At 37.9% G+C, this 21,717-nt stretch overlaps 1 protein-coding gene and 1 long non-coding RNA gene across 5 annotated transcripts in view; one reads left to right on the top strand and one right to left on the bottom strand.

Moving 5' to 3' along the window:
• LOC138853510 (uncharacterized) overlaps nt 1-1,997 on the top strand; it is a 211,779-nt gene extending 209,782 nt beyond the window's left edge. Inside the window, exon 3 of the long non-coding RNA XR_011392683.1 lies at nt 1,970-1,997. This is a non-coding gene — a long non-coding RNA (uncharacterized lncRNA). The remainder of the gene's footprint in view (nt 1-1,969) is intronic.
• LOC128690286 (mucin-2) overlaps nt 1-21,717 on the bottom strand; it is a 111,733-nt gene that overhangs the window by 28,031 nt on the left and 61,985 nt on the right. For 3 of the 4 annotated variants that reach the window (XM_070090537.1, XM_070090539.1, XM_053778893.2), the window contains 2 exons: nt 16,119-16,325; nt 9,333-9,515 (listed from right to left, as the gene is read on the bottom strand). In XM_070090537.1, the coding sequence (XP_069946638.1) occupies nt 9,333-9,515; nt 16,119-16,325 (390 nt within the window). The remainder of the gene's footprint in view (nt 1-9,332; nt 9,516-16,118; nt 16,326-21,717) is intronic. The other variant, XM_070090538.1, reaches the window with a different exon arrangement.

Below are 21,717 nucleotides of genomic sequence, written 5' to 3'. Positions count from 1 at the left end.
AGAATTTGTGGATTTTGAGCTTTAGCACTCGGCACCGCCTCAACGTCCTGTTGGCCGATTTTTTCTTGAGTTATATCTTTGACAGCGAGTATTTTTCTCATTTTTTTTTGTTACACATGAATTTACAGGGTAAGAGTAATCAAACCTCGGCTTATTTTAAAATCCAGCCCTATCTAAGGTGTACAACCCTCCCAAAGATGACACCACTACAAGCGATTAGCATTCAGGAACTTATTTAATTCTGCGTGAACAGGGGCACAGGTGTAAGGAAACATGCTCAGCGTTTCAACTGGCTTTAGAATCGAACCCAGGCCCATAGGTTGTGAGCCGATGATGCTTCAGCTAAGCTACGATCCACCTACTTTTACTTCTGCTGTGTTGCTCTCCAGTTAACTTCACTTCACTACTTTAACATTATAGAAGTGCTTCACGATACATCTATAGGTCATTTGAGTAATATTATCAAGGGCAAATGTTAAACCAATAAGGGTCGTACAGAGCCTGAGGATTGGAAGACTATCAGGCTTGATCCGAGAAAAGGAGGGTGATGCCAATTCCTTGGAACCACTTGAAGGATCACCTATATATTCAGTTTCTATTTATGCCACAGTCTGCTAGTTCCTTGACAAACATCTTTAGTAAGTTCTGAGTTACAGAGTTGAGCAATTTGTTTGTTCTTCAGTGCCTTCCTCTGGTTGAGTCCCAGTCAGTATATCCATAGTTGAAATACACTAGTTTCTCTTTATATTTTTGCTCCTGTCTGAATACGTTGTTTGGTGGGAGAATGTTAATGACAGCCACGAAGGCCCTAGGACCTTTTGTTATTATTGCTCTTCGTATAAAATCTGAGTAGTGACGCTCTGAGACTGTCTTGTTTTGAAATCTCTAGCCATTTCTGGTCAGCATTGCTGCACTTCCTCCTTCCTTTTTTTCGTTTGGTGTGTTATTCATCAATAAACTAAGTTCAGACGTGGGTCTTAATCATAAGATGTCCCATCAGTGACTCTTCAAAGAAGTCGTCTGTGTTATAAAAGTGAATGTACCTGGCTCTGTAGCTGGGGTGCGGGTAACTGCTCTCCAGCAATCGAGGTGCCGTTGGTTCCATGGCAGCCGGTGTCTGCTATTTTAGTGTACAAAAGTGTTGTAGCCAATTCAGCTTCTCCCGCTCATCCCTACTTCTACTCGCACAGCATCTCCAAACATCTTTACTCATTTATGTTTGTCTCCATTGGGTCTTATTTAATGCTTTTTGTGTGAGGCTGGGTGATTGTCTCCTGCTGGTTGATGGTCTCTCTACCCATCTTAGATGGTGTTTTTAAAAACTGTAATAGTTTCATTGTGTGCGGCTATGTATGTTCCCTCTCTCTCTCTACCTCTAATGTGGCCAAGCCCGAGTGTTTCTACAACAATTGTTGCTGATTACTTGCAAGGTAGGCGACCCCCAGCTCTCACGCGGTGAACAGATTACGGTACATCTCTACCTGAGCAATCAAATGATTCTCCTGCCCGCTTATCAGCCACCAACTGCCATGAAGCAGGTTCCGGTGTCCTGTCACAATAACACTGGCCTCAACGTTGTGGTCGCAATATTCTCCGTGTCTGAATTAAATCACCTTTTTGATTCAGTGAATTGCTCACATTTATTCTAGGGCTCTGTCTACGAGTAAAATCAGAAAGCCCGGTTTTTCCTGGAAAAGTATCCTGTTTCATCTAAATACCTTAACCTGAGAATCTCTCTCTCTGTCTCTCTCTCTGTCTGTTTGTCTGTCTGTCTGTCTGTCTGTCTGTCTGTCTCTCTCTCTCTCTCTCTCTCTCTCTCTCTCTCTCTCTCTCTCTCTCTCTCTCTCTCTCTCTCTCTCTCTCTCTCTCTCTCTCTCTCTCTCTCTCCCTCTCTCTTTGTACATTTAAAAAATAAATCTATGAAGTTTGTCTGCATATTTTGACTTCCAACTGAGTTCCTCTTTTACAGAATCTGCTGACTGGACCTTGGTTGGAGGTAGATATATAAAAACTTAATTTGTGTATTTTAGTTGTAGTCTTCTTGTGGGTTTCCTCTCATTATACATTATTGCTATCAATTTATATGGAATATACAAGTGGGAATTTTCTGTCTATTGGTTTTATAATCTTCTTTCAAATCTTTTACACAAATACAGTGAAAACGGGAGGAGAAACTCAATCAGCTGAGGCGTGAAGGACACGTTTTTCCAGGGTAATGCACGAGATAACTGACTGGAACAATGTGACCGACCCGCCAGACCCCTAGAGCACACGCCCTTGAACTGTGGCATGTTGTGTTTACTGCCTGCTCAACACCTATCCACTGACACCCAAATCCTAAAGCAATACAATCACAAACAGGCGATCTTAACAATGCAGAACAAGCCACTTGGGGATGGAAATCTTTAGCTCTAGATCTTTCGCACTCTCGGGCGTACTCAGGAGCTATGCAGTGTTGCAAGACAGCAACAGATAGGAGAGGAAATTCTTTTGAGCAAGGCAGAAGGTATCAGCTGTAGCCAATGCCACAGAGTCAACATTGCGACGTTGTGTCATGGGCTGCCATTGATACCTTCTGCCTTGCCTCAGAGAATTTCCCCTGCTAACTGTTGCTGTCTTGCGACATTGCATAGCCCCTGAGTACGCACGAAAATGCGAAAGATCTAGAGCTAAAGATTTCCATCCCCATATATATATATATATATATATATATATATATATATATATATATATATATATATGTCGTGCCGAATAGGCAGAACTTGCAACCTTGGCTTAAATAGCAAAGCTCATCTTGCCATATAGGACAAGTGAAAATTTGTGTATGCAATAATTTCGCCAAAATCATTCTGAACCTAACGAAAAAAATATATTTCACTGTGTTTGTTTAGTATTAAATTATTGTAAACATATCTAAAATATACTTAGTTGGGTTAGGCTAAAATAAATTGTTCTTGTTATAAAAAGGTTAGGTAAGTTTTCTAAGTTCATTTTGGTGCAAAATTATAAATTTTTACATCAACATTAATGAAAAAAATATATCTTTAAACGTATAAGATAAAATTTTAGAAAGGACTTAACTTTAAATGAGTTTTTGCTAATTGACCAGTTTTACATATTCGGCACGACATATACATATATATATATATATATATATATATATATATATATATATATATATATGTGTGTGTGTGTGTGTGTGTATGTATATATGTGCCGAATAGGCAAAACTGGTCAGTTAGCAAGAACTTACTTAAAATTAAGTCCTTTCTAAAAAAAATTTTCTTATACATTTAAAGATATATTTTTTCATTAATGTTAATGTAAAAATTTTTAATTTTGCACCAAAATAATCTTAGAAAACTTACCTAACCTTATTATAACAAGAACAATTTATTTTAGCCTAACCCAGCTAAATATATTTTAGATATGTTTACAATAATTTAATACTAAACAAACACAGTGAAATATATTTTTATCGTTAGGTTCAGAATGATTTTGGCGAAATTATTGCATACACAAATTTTCGCTTGTCCTATATGGCAAGATGAGCGTTGCTATTTAAGCCAAGATCGCTAGTTCTGCCTATTCGGCACGACACACACACACACACACACACACACACACACACACACACACACACACACACACACACACACACACACACACACACACACACACACACACACACACAAGAGATTAGTGCAGAAGCTGGAGGATCAGGCACACATAAAAGGAAGGGCACTGCAATGGATAAGGGAATACCTGACAGGGAGGCAGCAACGAGTCATGGTACGTGAAGAGGTATCACAGTGGGCGCCTGTTACGAGCGGGGTCCCACAGGGGTCAGTTCTAGGACCAGTGCTATTTTTGATATATGTGAACGACATGATGGAAGGAATAGACTCTGAAGTGTCCCTGTTCGCAGATGACGTGAAGTTGATGAGAAGAATTAAATCGGACGAGGATGAGGCAGGACTGCAAAGAGACCTGGAGAGGCTGGACATGTGGTCCAGTAACTGGCTCCTCGAATTCAATCCAGCCAAATGCAAAGTCATGAAGATTGGGGAGGGGCAAAGAAGACCGCAGACAGAATATAGGCTAGGTGGACAAAGACTACAGACCTCACTCAGGGAGAAAGACCTTGGGGTGACCATAACACCGAGTACATCACCGGAGGCACACATCAACCAAATAACCGCTGCAGCATACGGGCGCCTGGCAAACCTGAGAATAGCGTTCCGATACCTCAATAAGGAATCGTTCAAGACACTGTACACTGTGTATGTTAGGCCCATACTGGAGTATGCAGCACCAGTCTGGAACCCACACCTGGTCAAGCACGTCAAGAAGTTAGAGAAAGTACAAAGGTTTGCAACAAGGCTAGTCCCAGAGCTCAAGGGAATGTCGTACGAGGAAAGGTTAAGGGAAATCGGACTGACGACACTGGAGGACAGAAGGGTCAGGGGAGACATGATAACGACATACAAGATACTGCGGGGAATAGACAAGGTGGACAGAGATAGGATGTTCCAGAGAGGGGACACAGGGACAAGGGGTCACAACTGGAAGCTGAAGACTCAGACGAGTCACAGGGACGTTAGGAAGTATTTCTTCAGTCATAGAGTTGTCAGCAAGTGGAATAGCCTAGCAAGTGAAGTAGTGGAGGCAGGAACCATACATAGTTTTAAGAAGAGGTATGACAAAGCTCAGGAAGCAGAGAGAGAGAGGATCCAGTAGCGATCAGTGAAGAGGCGGGGCCAGGAGCTGAGTCTCGACCCCTGCAACCACAATTAGGTGAGTACAATTAGGTGAGTACACACACACACACACACACACACACACACACACACACACACACACACACACACACACACACACACATATATATATATATATATATATATATATATATATATATATATATATATATATATATATATATATATATATATATATATATATATATATATATAGGTAGTAGGTTGGTAGACAGCAACCGCCCAGGGAGGTACTACCGTCCTGCCTGGTGAGTGTAAAACTGAAGCCTGTAATTGTTTTACACGATGGTAGGATTGCTGGTGTCTTTTTTTTTCTGTCTCATACGCATGCAAGATTTCAGGTACGTCTTGCTACTTCTACTTACACTTAGGTCACACTACACATACATGTACAAGCATATATATACACACCCCTTTGGGTTTTCTTCTATTTTCTTTCTAGTTCTTGTTCTTGTTTATTTCCTCTTACCTCCATGGGGAAGTGGAACAGAATTCTTCCTCCGTAAGCCATGCGTGTTGTAAGAGGCGATTAAAATGCCGGGAGCAAGAGGCTAGTAACCCCTTCTCCTGGATATATTACTAAATGTAAAAGGAGAAACTTTCGTTTTTCCTCTTGGGCCACCCTGCCTCGGTGGGATACGGCCAGTGTGTTGAAAGAAGAAAGATATATGTATATATATATATATATATATATATATATATATATATATATATATGGACATCCAGTTTCTTTACTGACGTTTCGGATGTTTCTTCATCCATCAACAGACTCTAAAATTAAAATGTATTACAACAAACGTAAGGCACAATTTTAAAACATTTAAAATTCTGTCTGCAGTATGAACTGAGTAATTTAGTCAACATGATTTACAACGGACTTAAAATATAGCACTAACATATTTTAAAGAAAATAAGATTATGCTAAAAATTTCAGAAAACAATTGAATGATTTATGTAGGAAAAAAATCATGCGAGAATGTTATACAAGTAGAACAATAATATAGGTTAAATTCTAGTTAGAAGTTAAATGTGAAATAAATATCAAACTATAATAATCTAAAATATAGTTGTGCATCAATAAAATTACACTGGTATAGGTTAGACCTGAAGTTAACATATTTCAAATGGAACCACTTAAAACATATGATTATTTTAATGTTATGTAAAATGTTCAGTAATACAAACCAAGCAGTCTTTAATACCGTACACATAATCAAAATTTTCAGGAAAAAAGTCTAAAGAATACATTAATGTTTCAATAGGTGAAAACTGTTATACATATAAGGCTTCCCATGCATTTCTTCAGTGGTAAACTTTGGCAAATTATTAACAATGAAGAGTTGAACAGTTTTTTGTTTATATATGATCGACACCATGCCTAACCCTTCTAGGGTAGGGTAGGTGCCTGAGCCCGAGCCTTTAGCTCATAAGACTGTCATTCCCATTAGCCCCCTTGGGGCGGGGATGGCAGACCAGAGAGGCCTAGCTTGTGGCTAGGCCTGGGGACAGTTGGTCCCAAAGATGAGGAGATATTTGTGCCTCCTCCCATGGGAGACTTAGGTCTCAGACACTCCCTAAAGAGGGAGCCAAGGCCGGGCCACCACTTGGAAAAGGCCCGGGCCGGGAGAATACCGGCTAATCTTTAACTAACTAACTAATTGTTTGTTATTAAGATCTGGCTTCAAGTCCTATGTATATAAAGTTTTCCTAATACATTTCTAAAGTGGTTAACCATGGCAGGTTATTCACAGTGAAGAAATGAACTAATTTTTCCTTGTTATTAAGCTCAGGTGTTAAGTTCTGCATATGCAAAGATTCCAACAATCTAAGTCAAGTGAATTAAAGCATTTATTCAAAATTTTAAAGTCACGAGAATTTCACGGGTGATTTAATACAAATGAATGTTCCCGAATTTCAGACTGGGAAGGGCAAGTCAGAGGAAGATCGATTCTTTGAGACACACCTCTATGCTCCCGGTGAACGGTTGGGACATATCTATATGTAGTATTTGAACATAAAAGTATAGGGAGTCTGTCTTTAAATTTAAAGACTGAATCAATAGTTAAGAATTAATAAAATTAAATCTGAAAGAAATTTGAGGATGAAGTTCAAGCCATAATGCTGAAAGTTTCTAATGGTGAAACTAATATGTTCTCATTAAGGAAGTCCAATATACTTAATATCTCTGGGTACTGTGTATACTGACTTAGGGGGTTTAAACAGTTTCGTCCAAATATTTTTCATGGACTGAATAATATGTCAAGGGTAACCATTATTTTGAAAGAAATTAGTTGTTTTGTTCAATTCCTAATCAAAATTAAATCACCTCACTTCATTAGTGTTACACACGTTATAACAGTGTTACACATATTATACCAGTGTTATACACGTAGTGGAGGCAGGATCCATACATAACTTTAAGAAGATGTATGATAAGCTCATGGAGCGGGGAGAGTGGGCCTAGTAGCCACCAGTGAAGAGGCGGGACCAGGAGCTATGACTTGTCCCCTGCAACCACAACTAGGTGAATGTTACATACCACAATGCTACACACGTTATAACATTGTTATATACGTTATAACACGGTGTTACATACGTTATGACATAATATTACACACGTTATACCACAGTATTAGACACGTTACACCACAGTTTTACACACTGTGATGCGTAAAACTTTTGTATGATACACTGTGATAACGTGTGTAACACGTTACCACAGTGTTACACATGGCTATACGTTTCCCTCCCTTCACTGGTGTACCCTAATATTAGTGACGGGCTTTTGACCTACTCAATTAGAGCTATCATCCCCCCTCCTTTGATCAGATCCGGTTGCAATTTATTCCTCAGGCGCTGAGTGACCCTTAAGGGTTTAGCGCTTCACTATGAATGTAACAGTAGGATGCTGTGCATTCTGTAAGCCGTCAGATTATTACATGTTTGTACATTCATTTTGAAATCAAAATTTATATTCGTGTTAAGCATTATCGGCATTTAAGGTTTTGGTGACCTTCGCTCTCAAGCCTTATTCTGGTGACCCAGAGTCAAGAGGTGTGTCTTGATACCGGTGATTACCTCCCATTTTCCGGGCACTGTAGATAATCCTTACGGGTTTAAAGTTTCCCTGTATACTAAGAGAATCTCAAAATCGAGTGCTTATCTTGGAAAAAAAAGTACGAACTAGAGATGTAACATCTGTTGAGACCATGTCGAAATTTTTGTAAAATGCTGATGAGCTGTTGGAAAACTGAGAATGTATTATTTCTGGTTTACGTTATACAGAGAGTCAAGTAGCACAGTGTGTGTGTGTGTGTTTTCTGCAACAGTATACTTTTGCCATCTGAAAGAAAAAATCCTCCTGTGGTTTGGTAAAAGTGTTTCCAAGTCCTCCAGTCGTCTAGGAAAAGTGTTTCCAAGTCCTCCAGTTGCTTAGGAAGTGTTCCCAAGTCCTCCAGTGGTCTGATAAAAGTGTTCCCAAGTCCTCCAGTGGTCTGATAAAAGTATTCCCAAGTCCTCCAGTGGTCTGATAAAAGTGTTCCCAAGTCCTCTAGTGGTTTGATAAAAGTGTTCCCAAGCCCTTCAGGTAAATAACGCAACACCCTGTGACAGTTACAAAAACAGTGTATTAATAAGTGTGGAGTGACATTTAGAGCGTATCCTGTTACGTGGTTAAAGTTTATAGTTATGGATTGTTTGCGTGCATGCGTGCGTGCATGTTTGTGTACATAATGATAATTACATATGTATGCTGTGTGTGCTTTTCACATCCTCAGACTTCATAGACAGGATTCGAACCTTTCAGGCATAACACCTGGTTGGGTACCACATCTTACCGGCTTCCACACCATAAGCGAAGATTTGACAGTATTTCTTCTAGAAGAAGCATTCAGAAAATTAAATTTAATGTTAGCAGAAATGCTGTCCATTATTCGTATGGTCGAGATGTTACGATACTACTCAACTTGGTAATATGTCTAACAGAGGCTCGAGTCTAGACTGAGCCAGTTGGAGTCAGAAGATATAATGAAGTGTTAGATGTGTGTGTGTGTGTGTGTGGCCCTCTCTTTCCCCCCCCCCTCTCTCTCTCTCTCTCTCTCTCTCTCATTTCATGTTTCATTGAAAGAAGAATTTAGCATCAAACACAGTATTCTTAAAAAAAATATCGATTCTGTAATTATTTTTACTATTCGGAGAGTCGGAGAGATTGGTAAGAGAGCTGAAGGAGCACAAACATTATTGTTCACGACGCTGCAAGTTGTATGAACCCTGGTTCCAGGAATCTGGTGGCCTGACGGTATCTTAGATGCTACCCAACCTGCCCATGGTGCTGAGAAAGAAATATACCAAGCAAAATACGAACGCAGGCGGAGTCGTTCAACATTCGACAATCATATAAAAAGTTTGGAGAGAGAGAGAGAGGAGGAGGGGGAGGGGGTTTAGTGAACGAGCGGCAGCTTGATAATACTTACGGTACTTGCTGGAAGGGCGAGGTTATCGAAGTACACACACGGTATATGTAGACGAACGATGTAATGAAGGGATACTTACGACAGTCGTAGAAGGTGGGGCAGCAAGTGAAGGCTCGGTAGCGGGGCCGGCAGCCTTCTACCGGCAAGAGACACTTAGGTGCCACACAGCGACGGTTGCCATGTATACAGAAGCAGTAGGAGCATTCATCTGGCGACACCATGGCCGAACCTTCGGCGAACACGGCCCCCTCGGCCACACACCCTGACGGAACCGCCAGGGAGGAGGAAGCCACTTAGTGGAGAGTGATAGTGGAGTCATGAAGGGTCACTGTTGGACGTGTTGGTTGTAGGGAAGGTGGGAGGCTGGTGCAGTCGCTGTGGACGTACTGTTGTCAGCATGCAAGCAACTAGCTATTTGGTTCTAGGGATGTGGCACTGGGATCATGCTGGGTCAGTGGGACAAGTTATTGGAGTCATGCAGGGTTAGTAAGTCATGCTATTGTATTCGTGCAGGATCCTTAGGACTTTATGAAGTCATGCAGGGTTAGTAAGTCATGCTATTGTATTCGTGCATGGTCATTAGGACTTTATGAAGTCATGCAGGGCTGCCGGGACATGCAATAGGGATCAAGCACTCAATGGATCATGGTAATAGGATCATATGGAGTCAGTGAAAGGTGCTTGTTGAGTTCTTCAGTGACTGAAAGACCCGTTATTTAGTATATATCACCATGAGCTGTTGTAAATGGATCGTTGTATGACAGCAGATGGTGGAAGCTTGTGAATAATACTATTAGTTCTCTGAGCGTATATTGTTATTGTTATATTTCATGGAGCGTGAAACCCGTATGAGACATTCAAAGCAAGGAATGCTGGAGACTAATCGCGGCCTATTTTCGATAAGTCAGGTTGTTGGTGGCTAGAGATTGAAACTGATATGATTGCTTATGTTGAGCGGCGTGTTGTGGTCAGTGGCTAGTGTTGCGAATATACAAGAGTTTGTAACTGTAAAAAAGGCAGGTACCACCTTTCTTGTTTTATTGTTGTGTTTAAAAATTGAAACATTAATTGCTTTGTTATGTGCCTCAGTGACATCGATAATATCAACCTGTACTAACACCATTGCTGGTTTTCTGCTTTTATTACTCCGCAAACGCTATTTAAGTTAGGTTAACATTAACTAACCATGTTTAACCAATTATAACATATCAGCATCAATAAATCTTAAAATACATGAAGGCAAGACTGTTTCGGTGAGTGAATATAGACACGCAACCAACTAGGAGACTGTGGAAATAGACATTGTATAACAAAACCAGTGTTCTGTGTCACATTCACTGTTTCCATAGCAAAAGGAAATATATGGCATTTACATAGGAAAATGAGTTGGATAATACATATGGTTTTCCTAATGGCAAATTTTTTTTATCGACTCTAACTTAGTTTATCTTATGTGATGGTAAATATGTCTATAAAGTGAGTTACAACATAAGTTTAGCCTATACAAAATTGTTTTGTATTAATGTTGTAAAAATGAGCCGTTGTTTGCACTGGCGAAAAACAGTACTAAAGATCATCACGGACAAGTGTCATTGTGCTTCCAGTACCTGCAATAAATAAGCAGGTTGTCCTTAACCTTGGTTTTATTATATCGCAAATTATTTAGTTCCGGGAAGTGGTTCAGTAAAAAATGCAATATGACATTTGAACGTGATCCAACTCCGAATTGTCGCGTTCTCAGACTAAACAGGGAGCAACAGTCTTGAGGAGAATCTGCCCGCCGAATTGATCCCAAACTTATTAGGGAGCAACAATATATATATATATATATATATATATATATATATATATATATATATATATATATATATATATATATATATATATATATATGAAAATAAGATCACAATTGCTTTCGTGATTTCTCACATATCAAGGAACTATAAAAATAAAAGACTAACAGGAAGGCATATAAGGACGAGACTGCACCTCGTACTATATATTAGGAGAGCATACAGTTTAACGAGGATGAAAGTCTCCATTAAAATCCTGAATACATTTTTTACGAGTACATATGTACAAAAAGATCGACACCATGCCTAACCCTTCTAGGGTAGGGTAGGTGCCTGAGCCCGAGCCTTTAGCTCATAAGACTGTCATTCCCATTAGCCCCCTTGGGGCGGGGATGGCAGACCAGAGAGGCCTAGCTTGTGGCTAGGCCTGGGGACAGTTGGTCCCAAAGATGAGGAGGTACTTGTGCCTCCTCCCATGGGAGACTTAGGTCTCAGACACTCCCTAAAGAGGGAGCCAAGGCCGGGCCACCACTTGGAAAAGGCCCGGGCCGGGAGAATACCGGCTAATCTTTAATAATAATAATAATGTACAAAAGAACGTGCTTGGCAAAAAATATTGCTCAGTGTAGCGTTCAAAACAACTTGACGTGCAATTAAACTGACGATCATTATGTACAAATAATTTTTGTGTCATTTTTGAAACAAGCCGACAAATTATTAGCTCCGTTAATAATAGATTAATTACCAAGTATAGCAAAAACATTTTTAAAACACTGTGACAGTACCTTTTTAGTGCTTTCTATACTGTATTAATAGTAAGAACTGCTGTAAATTGTGGCCAAGGAGTATAATGTATCATTTCCATTTTTCTTAGCGGTGACACTCACACCTTTCACACTTATTACTGAAGGTTAACATACAGTGTTAACACGCACAGTAAAACTTTTGTCTATCTCTACTTGCATCGTCCCAGGTTACTATCGATATTGATTTCCGTGGCAACAAACCAAGAATTTTGAATTTATTATATCCAAGAATATGATAATTTACATCTTACTCAATATTCCCATTGCTTTCTTAAATATTCTTGCCATTTGTTATTGAGATATCATGGTTAGAGAGACTCAGATTAGGGTTATAAGTTATCAAGACAAAGAAGAATACACATTTGCCATGTTATATTGCACGTGATGCAGTTTCATCAGGTACTCACATGTTACTCCAGTATCACTCCACATGTGAAAATACTTTAACATTACTCCAGTACCACCGTTCAAGATAGTCGCATACATTACTTGAGCATCGGATTCACTCTTTGCTGACTTTGTTGAATAATTCTTAGTTAAATATATATGTGCCTGCAACAATGATGTTGTTTCGAAATTTGTGTATAAGCTTAGGCCAATGTTCTTGCGTTGAATGATCCACCCGAGTTAGCACACCACACAGTGTAAAATAACTGAAGAAGACTTCACCACAAAACAAGGTGGCGTCGGTTTTATGTCGACAAGTTTATCATGGTGTGTGTTGCCTTACAAAATCCTGTTTTGGTTCTTATAAGATGACAGAAACACCAGAAACTTTGAACCCATGGCCCTTCAGTTTCAGAGGTGACTAAAGATTCTATTAGTGATCATCACGATACTGCTCATGTGCCCGTTCACATTCCCTGCAACTCAGGGGAAATTTAATAATGTGGTGACAGTATTGGTACATCCAAGGTTGTTTCTCTCCACCAAACTGATCATCGTAAAGTCTCATATTTCTTGAAATAAATCATCAGAACTCATATATAATGTAAATATAAGTAGCGAAAAATTAACTAATGCCTACAAGCATATAATTTAAAATACAGTGAATGCGGAAAACATTTGGTAAGAGTTCTTATAAAAATCGCTATATTTTTTATTTTTTGACACCTATATTATTTTTACCACGTTTTCATCGTTATTTAGGCTCGTCTATATTTATATTTGTTCTTTACTGCCGATAGTTCTATCGTTCGTACAATGACAGTTTAATCTCCCGTACAATTATTATAATCATGGGGGAGCGCTAAACCCGTAAGATTATACAGCGCATGTAGGGGGGTGGATGGAAGGTATTCAGGCTCAATTCAGGGAACTGGAGCACAGATCCAATTCCCTAGATCAAGTGCCCCTCGCCAGCGTCAAGGAACCTCCCTTGAGGGGATCTCCCGTACAAGAATACTGGCTCCAGCGTTCGTACATTGACAGTGGCTCCATCGTTCGTAAACGAACAATCGTTTTCACAATGACAATAGTTCCATCGTTTACAACTTTTATTGATACATTTATTTATTCGCCATTATTATTATTATTATTATTATTATTATTATTATTATTATTATTATTATTATTATTATTTGTTCAAATGTAATGTATATTCTCTAGTTTTGGAGATATCTCAAACCGGAAATGTGAAGGTAACTAGTAACAGTGGGGTAACTAGTAACAGGTAGTAGTGGTATTTTTTTAGTGCGACCTTTAAATGCGCCTCCCAGCTGCTGCTCAGTTAAAGTAATACTTTTCTAAAATTCTATAATTGAACATTATAACATTTTAACTTGTACGTTCCGCAGAATTGGCCTCTTATTTCTCCTTAAACTCCTTTCGATCTTCCTAACTTCAGTAAGATAGTGCACAGTTATTAATTACAGTCGATGGTTCACATCTATGAAGCAGATTATCTACGTTTGTCCGGCGAAAACTCACAAACTTATTTGTTATTGCTCCAAAGCTATTTAGGGTTTTGTGGACGACCAGTGTCTGTCTAAAAACATAAAAAAATGATACATTTATGTAGTTACTAATTGCCTTTAACTAAAAAAACACCAGCGCTGACAATGTGAGATTTACCCAGAGAGTTTTATATTTCTCGCACGCATAAGATCGTAATAGAAGAAAATTAGAAAAAAACCACACGAGGTATCCGCTGGAGGGGAGTACCTAACAAGGAATCTGTTTTTTTTTTCTATAACTGTATACAGCGTATGTGAACGTACTTCTTTTCTTTTGTACCAGTGTAGTGTTAGTGTGAATAGTGTAGGTGTATACCTGATGCAGCAGTTCTAGTGTCATGTGGTGTAAGTGTAGACTTGTTGCAACAGTTGAGGTTTACGTTCACATGGGTAACCCAAGTAGGACATGAGGGCGCGTCCCTACTCTCCACCATATCAGTCATCGATGAAATCGCTCTATGATAATATAATTTTAAGACATGCAGTTTTTCATTTAAAATTAGATGTACATATATTTGTTTAAGTCAAGGTTGCCATAATGTTAGCTTTGTCTCAGAATTATTTTTAAGTTGTATTAGAAAGCTTATCTATTTATTTTAATTATCTTTACAGGGTGCTCTTTTATATACATTATGTCTGCTGCATGTAGTGCACGAATTGTTTTGGGAAGAAGGGAAGGTGCGGGACTAAGGTGGTGCAGGTGCAAGCGGGGAAAAGTTAAGCGAATGGGTTGTAGAGGTATTATTCTTTATTAAATGTTTAGGATATCTGTTCACCATTTCACTATTCAGGATCTCTGCCAGACATTATATATATATATATATATATATATATATATATATATATATATATATATATATATATATATATATATATATATATATATATATATATATATATATATATATATATATATATATATATATATATATATATATATATATATATATATATATATATATATATATATAATATATATATATATATATATATATATATATATATATATATATATATATATATATATATATATATATATATATATATATATATATATATATATATATATATATATATATATGCAATAAGATCACAGTAAACAGGTGATTTCCGAATATGCAAAACAACCACTCTGAAAGAATAGAGAAATTCCAAGCGCTTTCGTGACTACTCACATTATCAAGGAACTATGATAATGTGAGTAGTCAAGAAAGCGCTTGGACTTTCTCTATTCTTTCAGAGTGGTTGTTTTGCATATATATATATATATATATATATATATATATATATATATATATATATATATATATATATATATATATATATATATATATATATATATATATATATATATATATATATATATATATATATATATATATATATATATATATATATATATATATATATATATATATATATATATATAAATATATATATATATATATATATATATATATATATATATATATATATATATATATATATATATATATATATATATATATATATATATATATGGTATAAACCTTGTCTGACACCATCTTGTCTGACACTGCAACACATTAACAACATATATATATATATATATATATATATATATATATATATATATATATATATATATATATATATATATATATATATATATATATATATATATATATATATAAAATGTTTGAATCAAGAATCAGTTTAGTGACATGGCAGTCTCTATACACAGGTTATGAATTCTGCGAACGACCTCCTTATTTTTAAAGAAAATAATATCACCACAGTTGAGAACTTTATTTTAAAAAAAGTTTAGTTACAGGAACAATAAACCATCTAACCTCCAATTTACAGACCTTTTTATTTAATTATATATATCCATAAAGAGGTTAATACTTGTTGGTTTTTAGATTTTTTAAGTGAAATGACTAATTTAGCTATTATAAATGTTAGTAATGCTAACATGAAATAGACGTGAAGAAGTCAACAGAAAAATGTTAAATTAAATTGTCAGAATAATTTATGAGATCATAACAGTGACTGTCCTCAGTTCGTCTTTCATATTACACAGACTTTAAGACCACTTCGACACAATGGTGGCTAGTTAGTGATCTTGTCAGTGTGTGACATGGTCCAGTCGGATCGAAACGTCTTCGTGAGCTTCTTTCTTCTATGTGCAGGTTATTTGTGTAGTGGTCAAGTCAGTGGCTGATTATTTGAGTGATCAAGTCAGTGGCTGAGTTCCTGTAGTCGTATGAAATGAATGAGGGAGCGTTATGAGTGGGCTGTTATGAGTGGGTTGTGTGATGAGGTGGCTCACCTCTCTTAGTGGTGCTGGTGGTGTTGGGGACACTGGAACCTCCTCGTCGACGAGTCCCCACCACCGCAGCCTCTGCCGCTGCTGCTGCAACCGCTCCTGCTGCCACCTCCTGCTTCTTCACCTCCACAGCCTCCTGCTGCCTGACATCGGCAGTAATCTTTGGTATCACATCCTTTCTATAGAGACGGTTAGTCTCAAACTCACCTTCTGTAAATATAAGAAACAACGTTTTACTAAGGTGAAGCTTACGGTGGTATCGTAAATATAGCATCATTGCTATTTATTGCTAGATGGTAAAATACGGTTAACATTTACTTTAGTTGCTTAGAAAATATGGAGTATTTAGTAAATTCTCCAACAATATACGCGAGTTGTGCATTGAAGACATATATTTTGTGCCTGTGGGAAGAAAAATTTTGTTAATACCACAAAAAAACCCAACTAAACCCAGCCTGTTGTAAGCTAACCAAGATTTTGAGTTAAATAATAGGTTAGATTAGGCCCATAGACCCAAAATATAACTCCATGGTACAACCCATTTAATAATACAGAATTTACATAACCGAACAGCAAGATCAAATATTAAACGAGGGTGATACAACCCCTTCCGACAGGTTAGGCCACTGAATGGTGTGCCAAGTTGGTGATGTCAGCTTCGGCATATCATGATTTTGAGTGTCTACCTCAAAAAAACACTTTTTTTAACGATTTGCGCACAAAACAACGATGTCTGTTACAAAGCCCACTTATTATTATACACTGTAAACGATAAATTATCACCTTACTACACCGAGCAGCTGAAGTAAATAATGACTATATATATATATATATATATATATATATATAGAGAGAGAGAGAGAGAGAGAGAGAGAGAGAGAGAGAGAGAGAGAGAGAGAGAGAGAGAGAGAGAGACAGACAGACAGACAGACAGACAGACAGACAGAGACCAATAATAACCCTTTCTGTTTTCCCGGGGTGGTTGACCTTGAAAAAAGTCTTGGCATTCTTGTGAGGAAAGGGAGAGTTGCCTCACTCTCTCTGGGACTAGTGGACCGCACCCCACAACAACAATACGGTAATGTTCTCTACGCAGCCATGGCTCGACATTATTACTGCTTCTATAACTGTTACTATTACCATTGATATTAACACTGCTGCTGCTGCTACTACTACTACTACTACTACTACTACTACTACTACTACTACTACTACTACTACTACTACTACTACTACTACTACTACTACTACTACTACTACAACCTTCCCTTAGGGGCGAAATGTTGCCATAATAAATGTCCCAAAATAAATGAATTCTTGTCCATTTACCTAACTATTTTCATTAGTACTGCCAGTAATTACACACCCTTGTCTGTTGGTCAGCCATGCCTCTCTTTAGGGCAGAACTTCTCCGATACTCTATGCTGCTACCTTTCTCATCAGTCTCTACAACACTACACTATAAAACACACTACATTACACAACACACCACACTACACTACTCAACACCACACTCCACTATACAACACCACACTACACTATACAACACCACACTATATTATACAGCATACTACACTACATTATACAACACGCTGGAACCCTATCAAAAGCCTTACTGAAGTCCAAATACATAATATCCTGTTCTTTTATGATTCGCCACGCCAAATACCTTAGTGAAAAAGCTTAGTAAATCCTTCAGACAAAAGAATTCCTTTCTAAAACCGTACTGAGATTCAGTGATCAGATTGTGCTAAGTATATAGGGACGCCTCGCCTCACCTGGGAAAGTGAGCTCATTCATGTCCATCAGTTTGGAGCCGAATGTTCCACAATATTAACTGCGAGTCACCTCAGTGTTTAACACGTCGCTAGCCAGTAGCCTGAGGCTTCACCTTCCACACCAGGTCTGAAAGTCTCACTTTTACACACACACACACACACACACACACACACACACACACACACACACACACACACACACACACACACACACACACACACACACACACACACACACACACACACACACACTAGTAGCGATCAGTGAAGAGGCGGGGCCAGGAGCTCGGACTCGACCCCCGCAACCTCAACTAGGTGAGTACACACACACACACACAGTGAAGAGGAGGGGCCAGGAGCTGAGTCTCGACCCCTGCAACCACAATTAGGTGAGCACAATTAGGTGAGTACACACACACACACACACACCTAGGTGAGTACACACACACACACACACACATATATATATATATGTATTTATAGTACAATGCCTGCACTTTAAAGGAGTGGTTTGGGATATTGGCAGTTTGGAGGGATATGTTGTGTATCTTTATACGTATATGCTTCTAAACTGTTGTATTCTGAGCACCTCTGCAAAAGCAGTGATAATGTGTGAGTGTGGTGAAAGTGTTGAATGAAGATGAAAGTATTTTCTTTTTGGGGATTTTCTTTCTTTTTTGGGTCACCCTGCCTCGGTGGGAGACGACCGACTTGTTGAAATATATATATATATATATATATATATATATATATATATATATATATATATATATATATATATATATATATACATTTTTTTTAACAAGTCGGCCGTCTCCCACCGAGGCAGGGTGACCCAAAAAAGAAAGAAAATCCCCAAAAAGAAAATACTTTCATCATCATTCAACACTTTCACCACACTCGCACATTATCACTGTTTTTGCAGAGGTGCTCAGAATACAACAGTCTAGAAGCATACACATATAAAGATACACAACATATCCCTCCAAACTGCCAATATCCCAAACCCCTCCTTTAAAGTGCAGGCATTGTACTTCCCATTTCCAGGACTCAAGTCCGACTATATGAAAATAACCGGTTTCCCTGAATCCCTTCACTAAATATTACCCTGCTCACACTCCAACAGATCGTCAGGTCCCAAGTACCATTCGTCTCCACTCACTCCTATCTAACACGCTCACGCACGCTTGCTGGAAGTCCAAGCCCCTTACCCACAAAACCTCCTTTACCCCCTCTCTCCAACCCTTTCGAGGACGACCCCTACCCCGCCTTCCTTCCCCTATAGATTTATATGCTTTCCATGTCATTCTACTTTGATCCATTCTCTCTAAATGACCAAACCACCTCAACAACCCCTCTTCTGCCCTCTGACTAATACTTTTATTAACTCCACACCTTCTCCTAATTTCCACACTCCGAATTTTCTGCATAATATTTACACCACACATTGCCCTTAAACAGGACATCTCCACTGCCTCCAACCGTCTCCTCGCTGCTGCATTTACCACCCAAGCTTCACACCCATATAAGAGTGTTGGTACTACTATACTTTCATACATTCCCTTCTTTGCCTCCATAGATAACGTTTTTTGACTCCACATATACCTCAACGCACCACTCACCTTTTTTCCCTCATCAATTCTATGATTAACCTCATCCTTCATAAATCCATCCGCCGACACGTCAACTCCCAAGTATCTGAAAACATTCACTTCTTCCATACTCCTCCTCCCCAATTTGATATCCAATTTTTCTTTATCTAAATCATTTGACACCCTCATCACCTTACTCTTTTCTATGTTCACTTTCAACTTTCTACCTTTACACACATTCCCAAACTCATCCACTAACCTTTGCAATTTTTCTTTAGAATCTCCCATAAGCACAGTATCATCAGCAAAAAGTAACTGTGTCAATTCCCATTTTGAATTTGATACCCCATAATTTAATCCCACCCCTCTCCCAAACACCCTAGCATTTACTTCCTTTACAACCCCATCTATAAATATATTAAACAACCATGGTGACATTACACATCCCTGTCTAAGACCTACTTTTACCGGGAAGTAGTCTCCCTCTCTTCTACACACCCTAACCTGAGCCTCACTATCCTCATAAAAACTCTTTACAGCATTTAATAACTTACCACCTATTCCATATACTTGCAACATCTGCCACATTGCTCCTCTATCCACTCTATCATATGCCTTTTCTAAATCCATAAATGCAATAAAAACTTCCCTATCTTTATCTAAATACTGTTCACATATATGCTTCAATGTAAACACCTGATCTACACATCCCCTACCCACTCTAAAACCTCCTTGCTCATCCGCAATCCTACATTCTGTCTTACCTCTAATTCTTTCAATTATAACCCTACCGTACACTTTTCCTGGTATACTCAGTAAGCTTATTCCTCTATAATTTTTACAGTCTCTTTTGTCCCCTTTCCCTTTATATAAAGGGACTATACATGCTCTCTGCCAATCCCTAGGTACCTTCCCCTCTTTCATACATTTATTAAACAAAAGTACCAACCACTCCAACACTATATCCCCCCCTGCTTTTAACATTTCTGTCATGATCCCATCAGTTCCAGCTGCTTTACCCCCTTTCATTCTACGTAATGCCTCACGTACCTCACCCACACTTACATTCTGCTCTTCTTCACTCCTAAAAGATGGTATACCTCCCTGACCAGTGCATGAAATTACTGCCTCTGTTTCTTCCTTAACATTTAAAAGTTCCTCAAAATATTCTCGCCATCTACCCAATACCTCCATCTCCCCATCTACTAATTCCCCTACTCTGTTTTTAACTGACAAATCCATATTTTCCCTAGGCTTTCTTAACTTGTTTAGCTCACTCCAAAATTTTTTCTTATTTTCATTAAAAAAAAAAAAAAAAAAAAAAAAAAAAAAAAAAATTGGAGTGAGCTAAACAAGTTAAGAAAGCCTAAGGAAAATATGGATTTGTCAGTTAAAAACAGAGTAGGGGAGTTAGTAGATGGGGAGATGGAGGTATTGGGTAGATGGCGAGAATATTTTGAGGAACTTTTAAATGTTAAGGAAGAAACAGAGGCAGTAATTTCATGCACTGGTCAGGGAGGTATACCATCTTTTAGGAGTGAAGAAGAGCAGAATGTAAGTGTGGTGGAGGTACGTGAGGCATTACGTAGAATGAAAGGGGGTAAAGCAGCTGGAACTGATGGGATCATGACAGAAATGTTAAAAGCAGGGGGGGATATAGTGTTGGAGTGGTTGGTACTTTTGTTTAATAAATGTATGAAAGAGGGGAAGGTACCTAGGGATTGGCAGAGAGCATGTATAGTCCCTTTATATAAAGGGAAAGGGGACAAAAGAGACTGTAAAAATTATAGAGGAATAAGCTTACTGAGTATACCAGGAAAAGTGTACGGTAGGGTTATAATTGAAAGAATTAGAGGTAAGACAGAATGTAGGATTGCGGATGAGCAAGGAGGTTTTAGAGTGGGTAGGGGATGTGTAGATCAGGTGTTTACATTGAAGCATATATGTGAACAGTATTTAGATTAAGATAGGGAAGTTTTTATTGCATTTATGGATTTAGAAAAGGCATATATATATACATGTATATATATATATATATATATATATATATATATATATATATATATATATATATATATATATATATATATATATATATATATATATATATATATATATATATATATATATATGTCGTGCCGAATATGTAAAACTGGTCATTTAGCAAGAACTCATTTAAAATTAAGTCCTTTCTAAAATTTTCACTTATACGTTTAAAAATATATTTTTTTT

The sequence above is a fragment of the Cherax quadricarinatus genome, chromosome 32, assembly GCF_038502225.1.
Source record: "Cherax quadricarinatus isolate ZL_2023a chromosome 32, ASM3850222v1, whole genome shotgun sequence".
NCBI classification, from domain to species: Eukaryota; Metazoa; Arthropoda; class Malacostraca; order Decapoda; family Parastacidae; genus Cherax; species Cherax quadricarinatus.
Note: the sequence above shows the minus strand (reverse complement) of the source record. Positions and strands in the feature narration are given on the sequence as shown.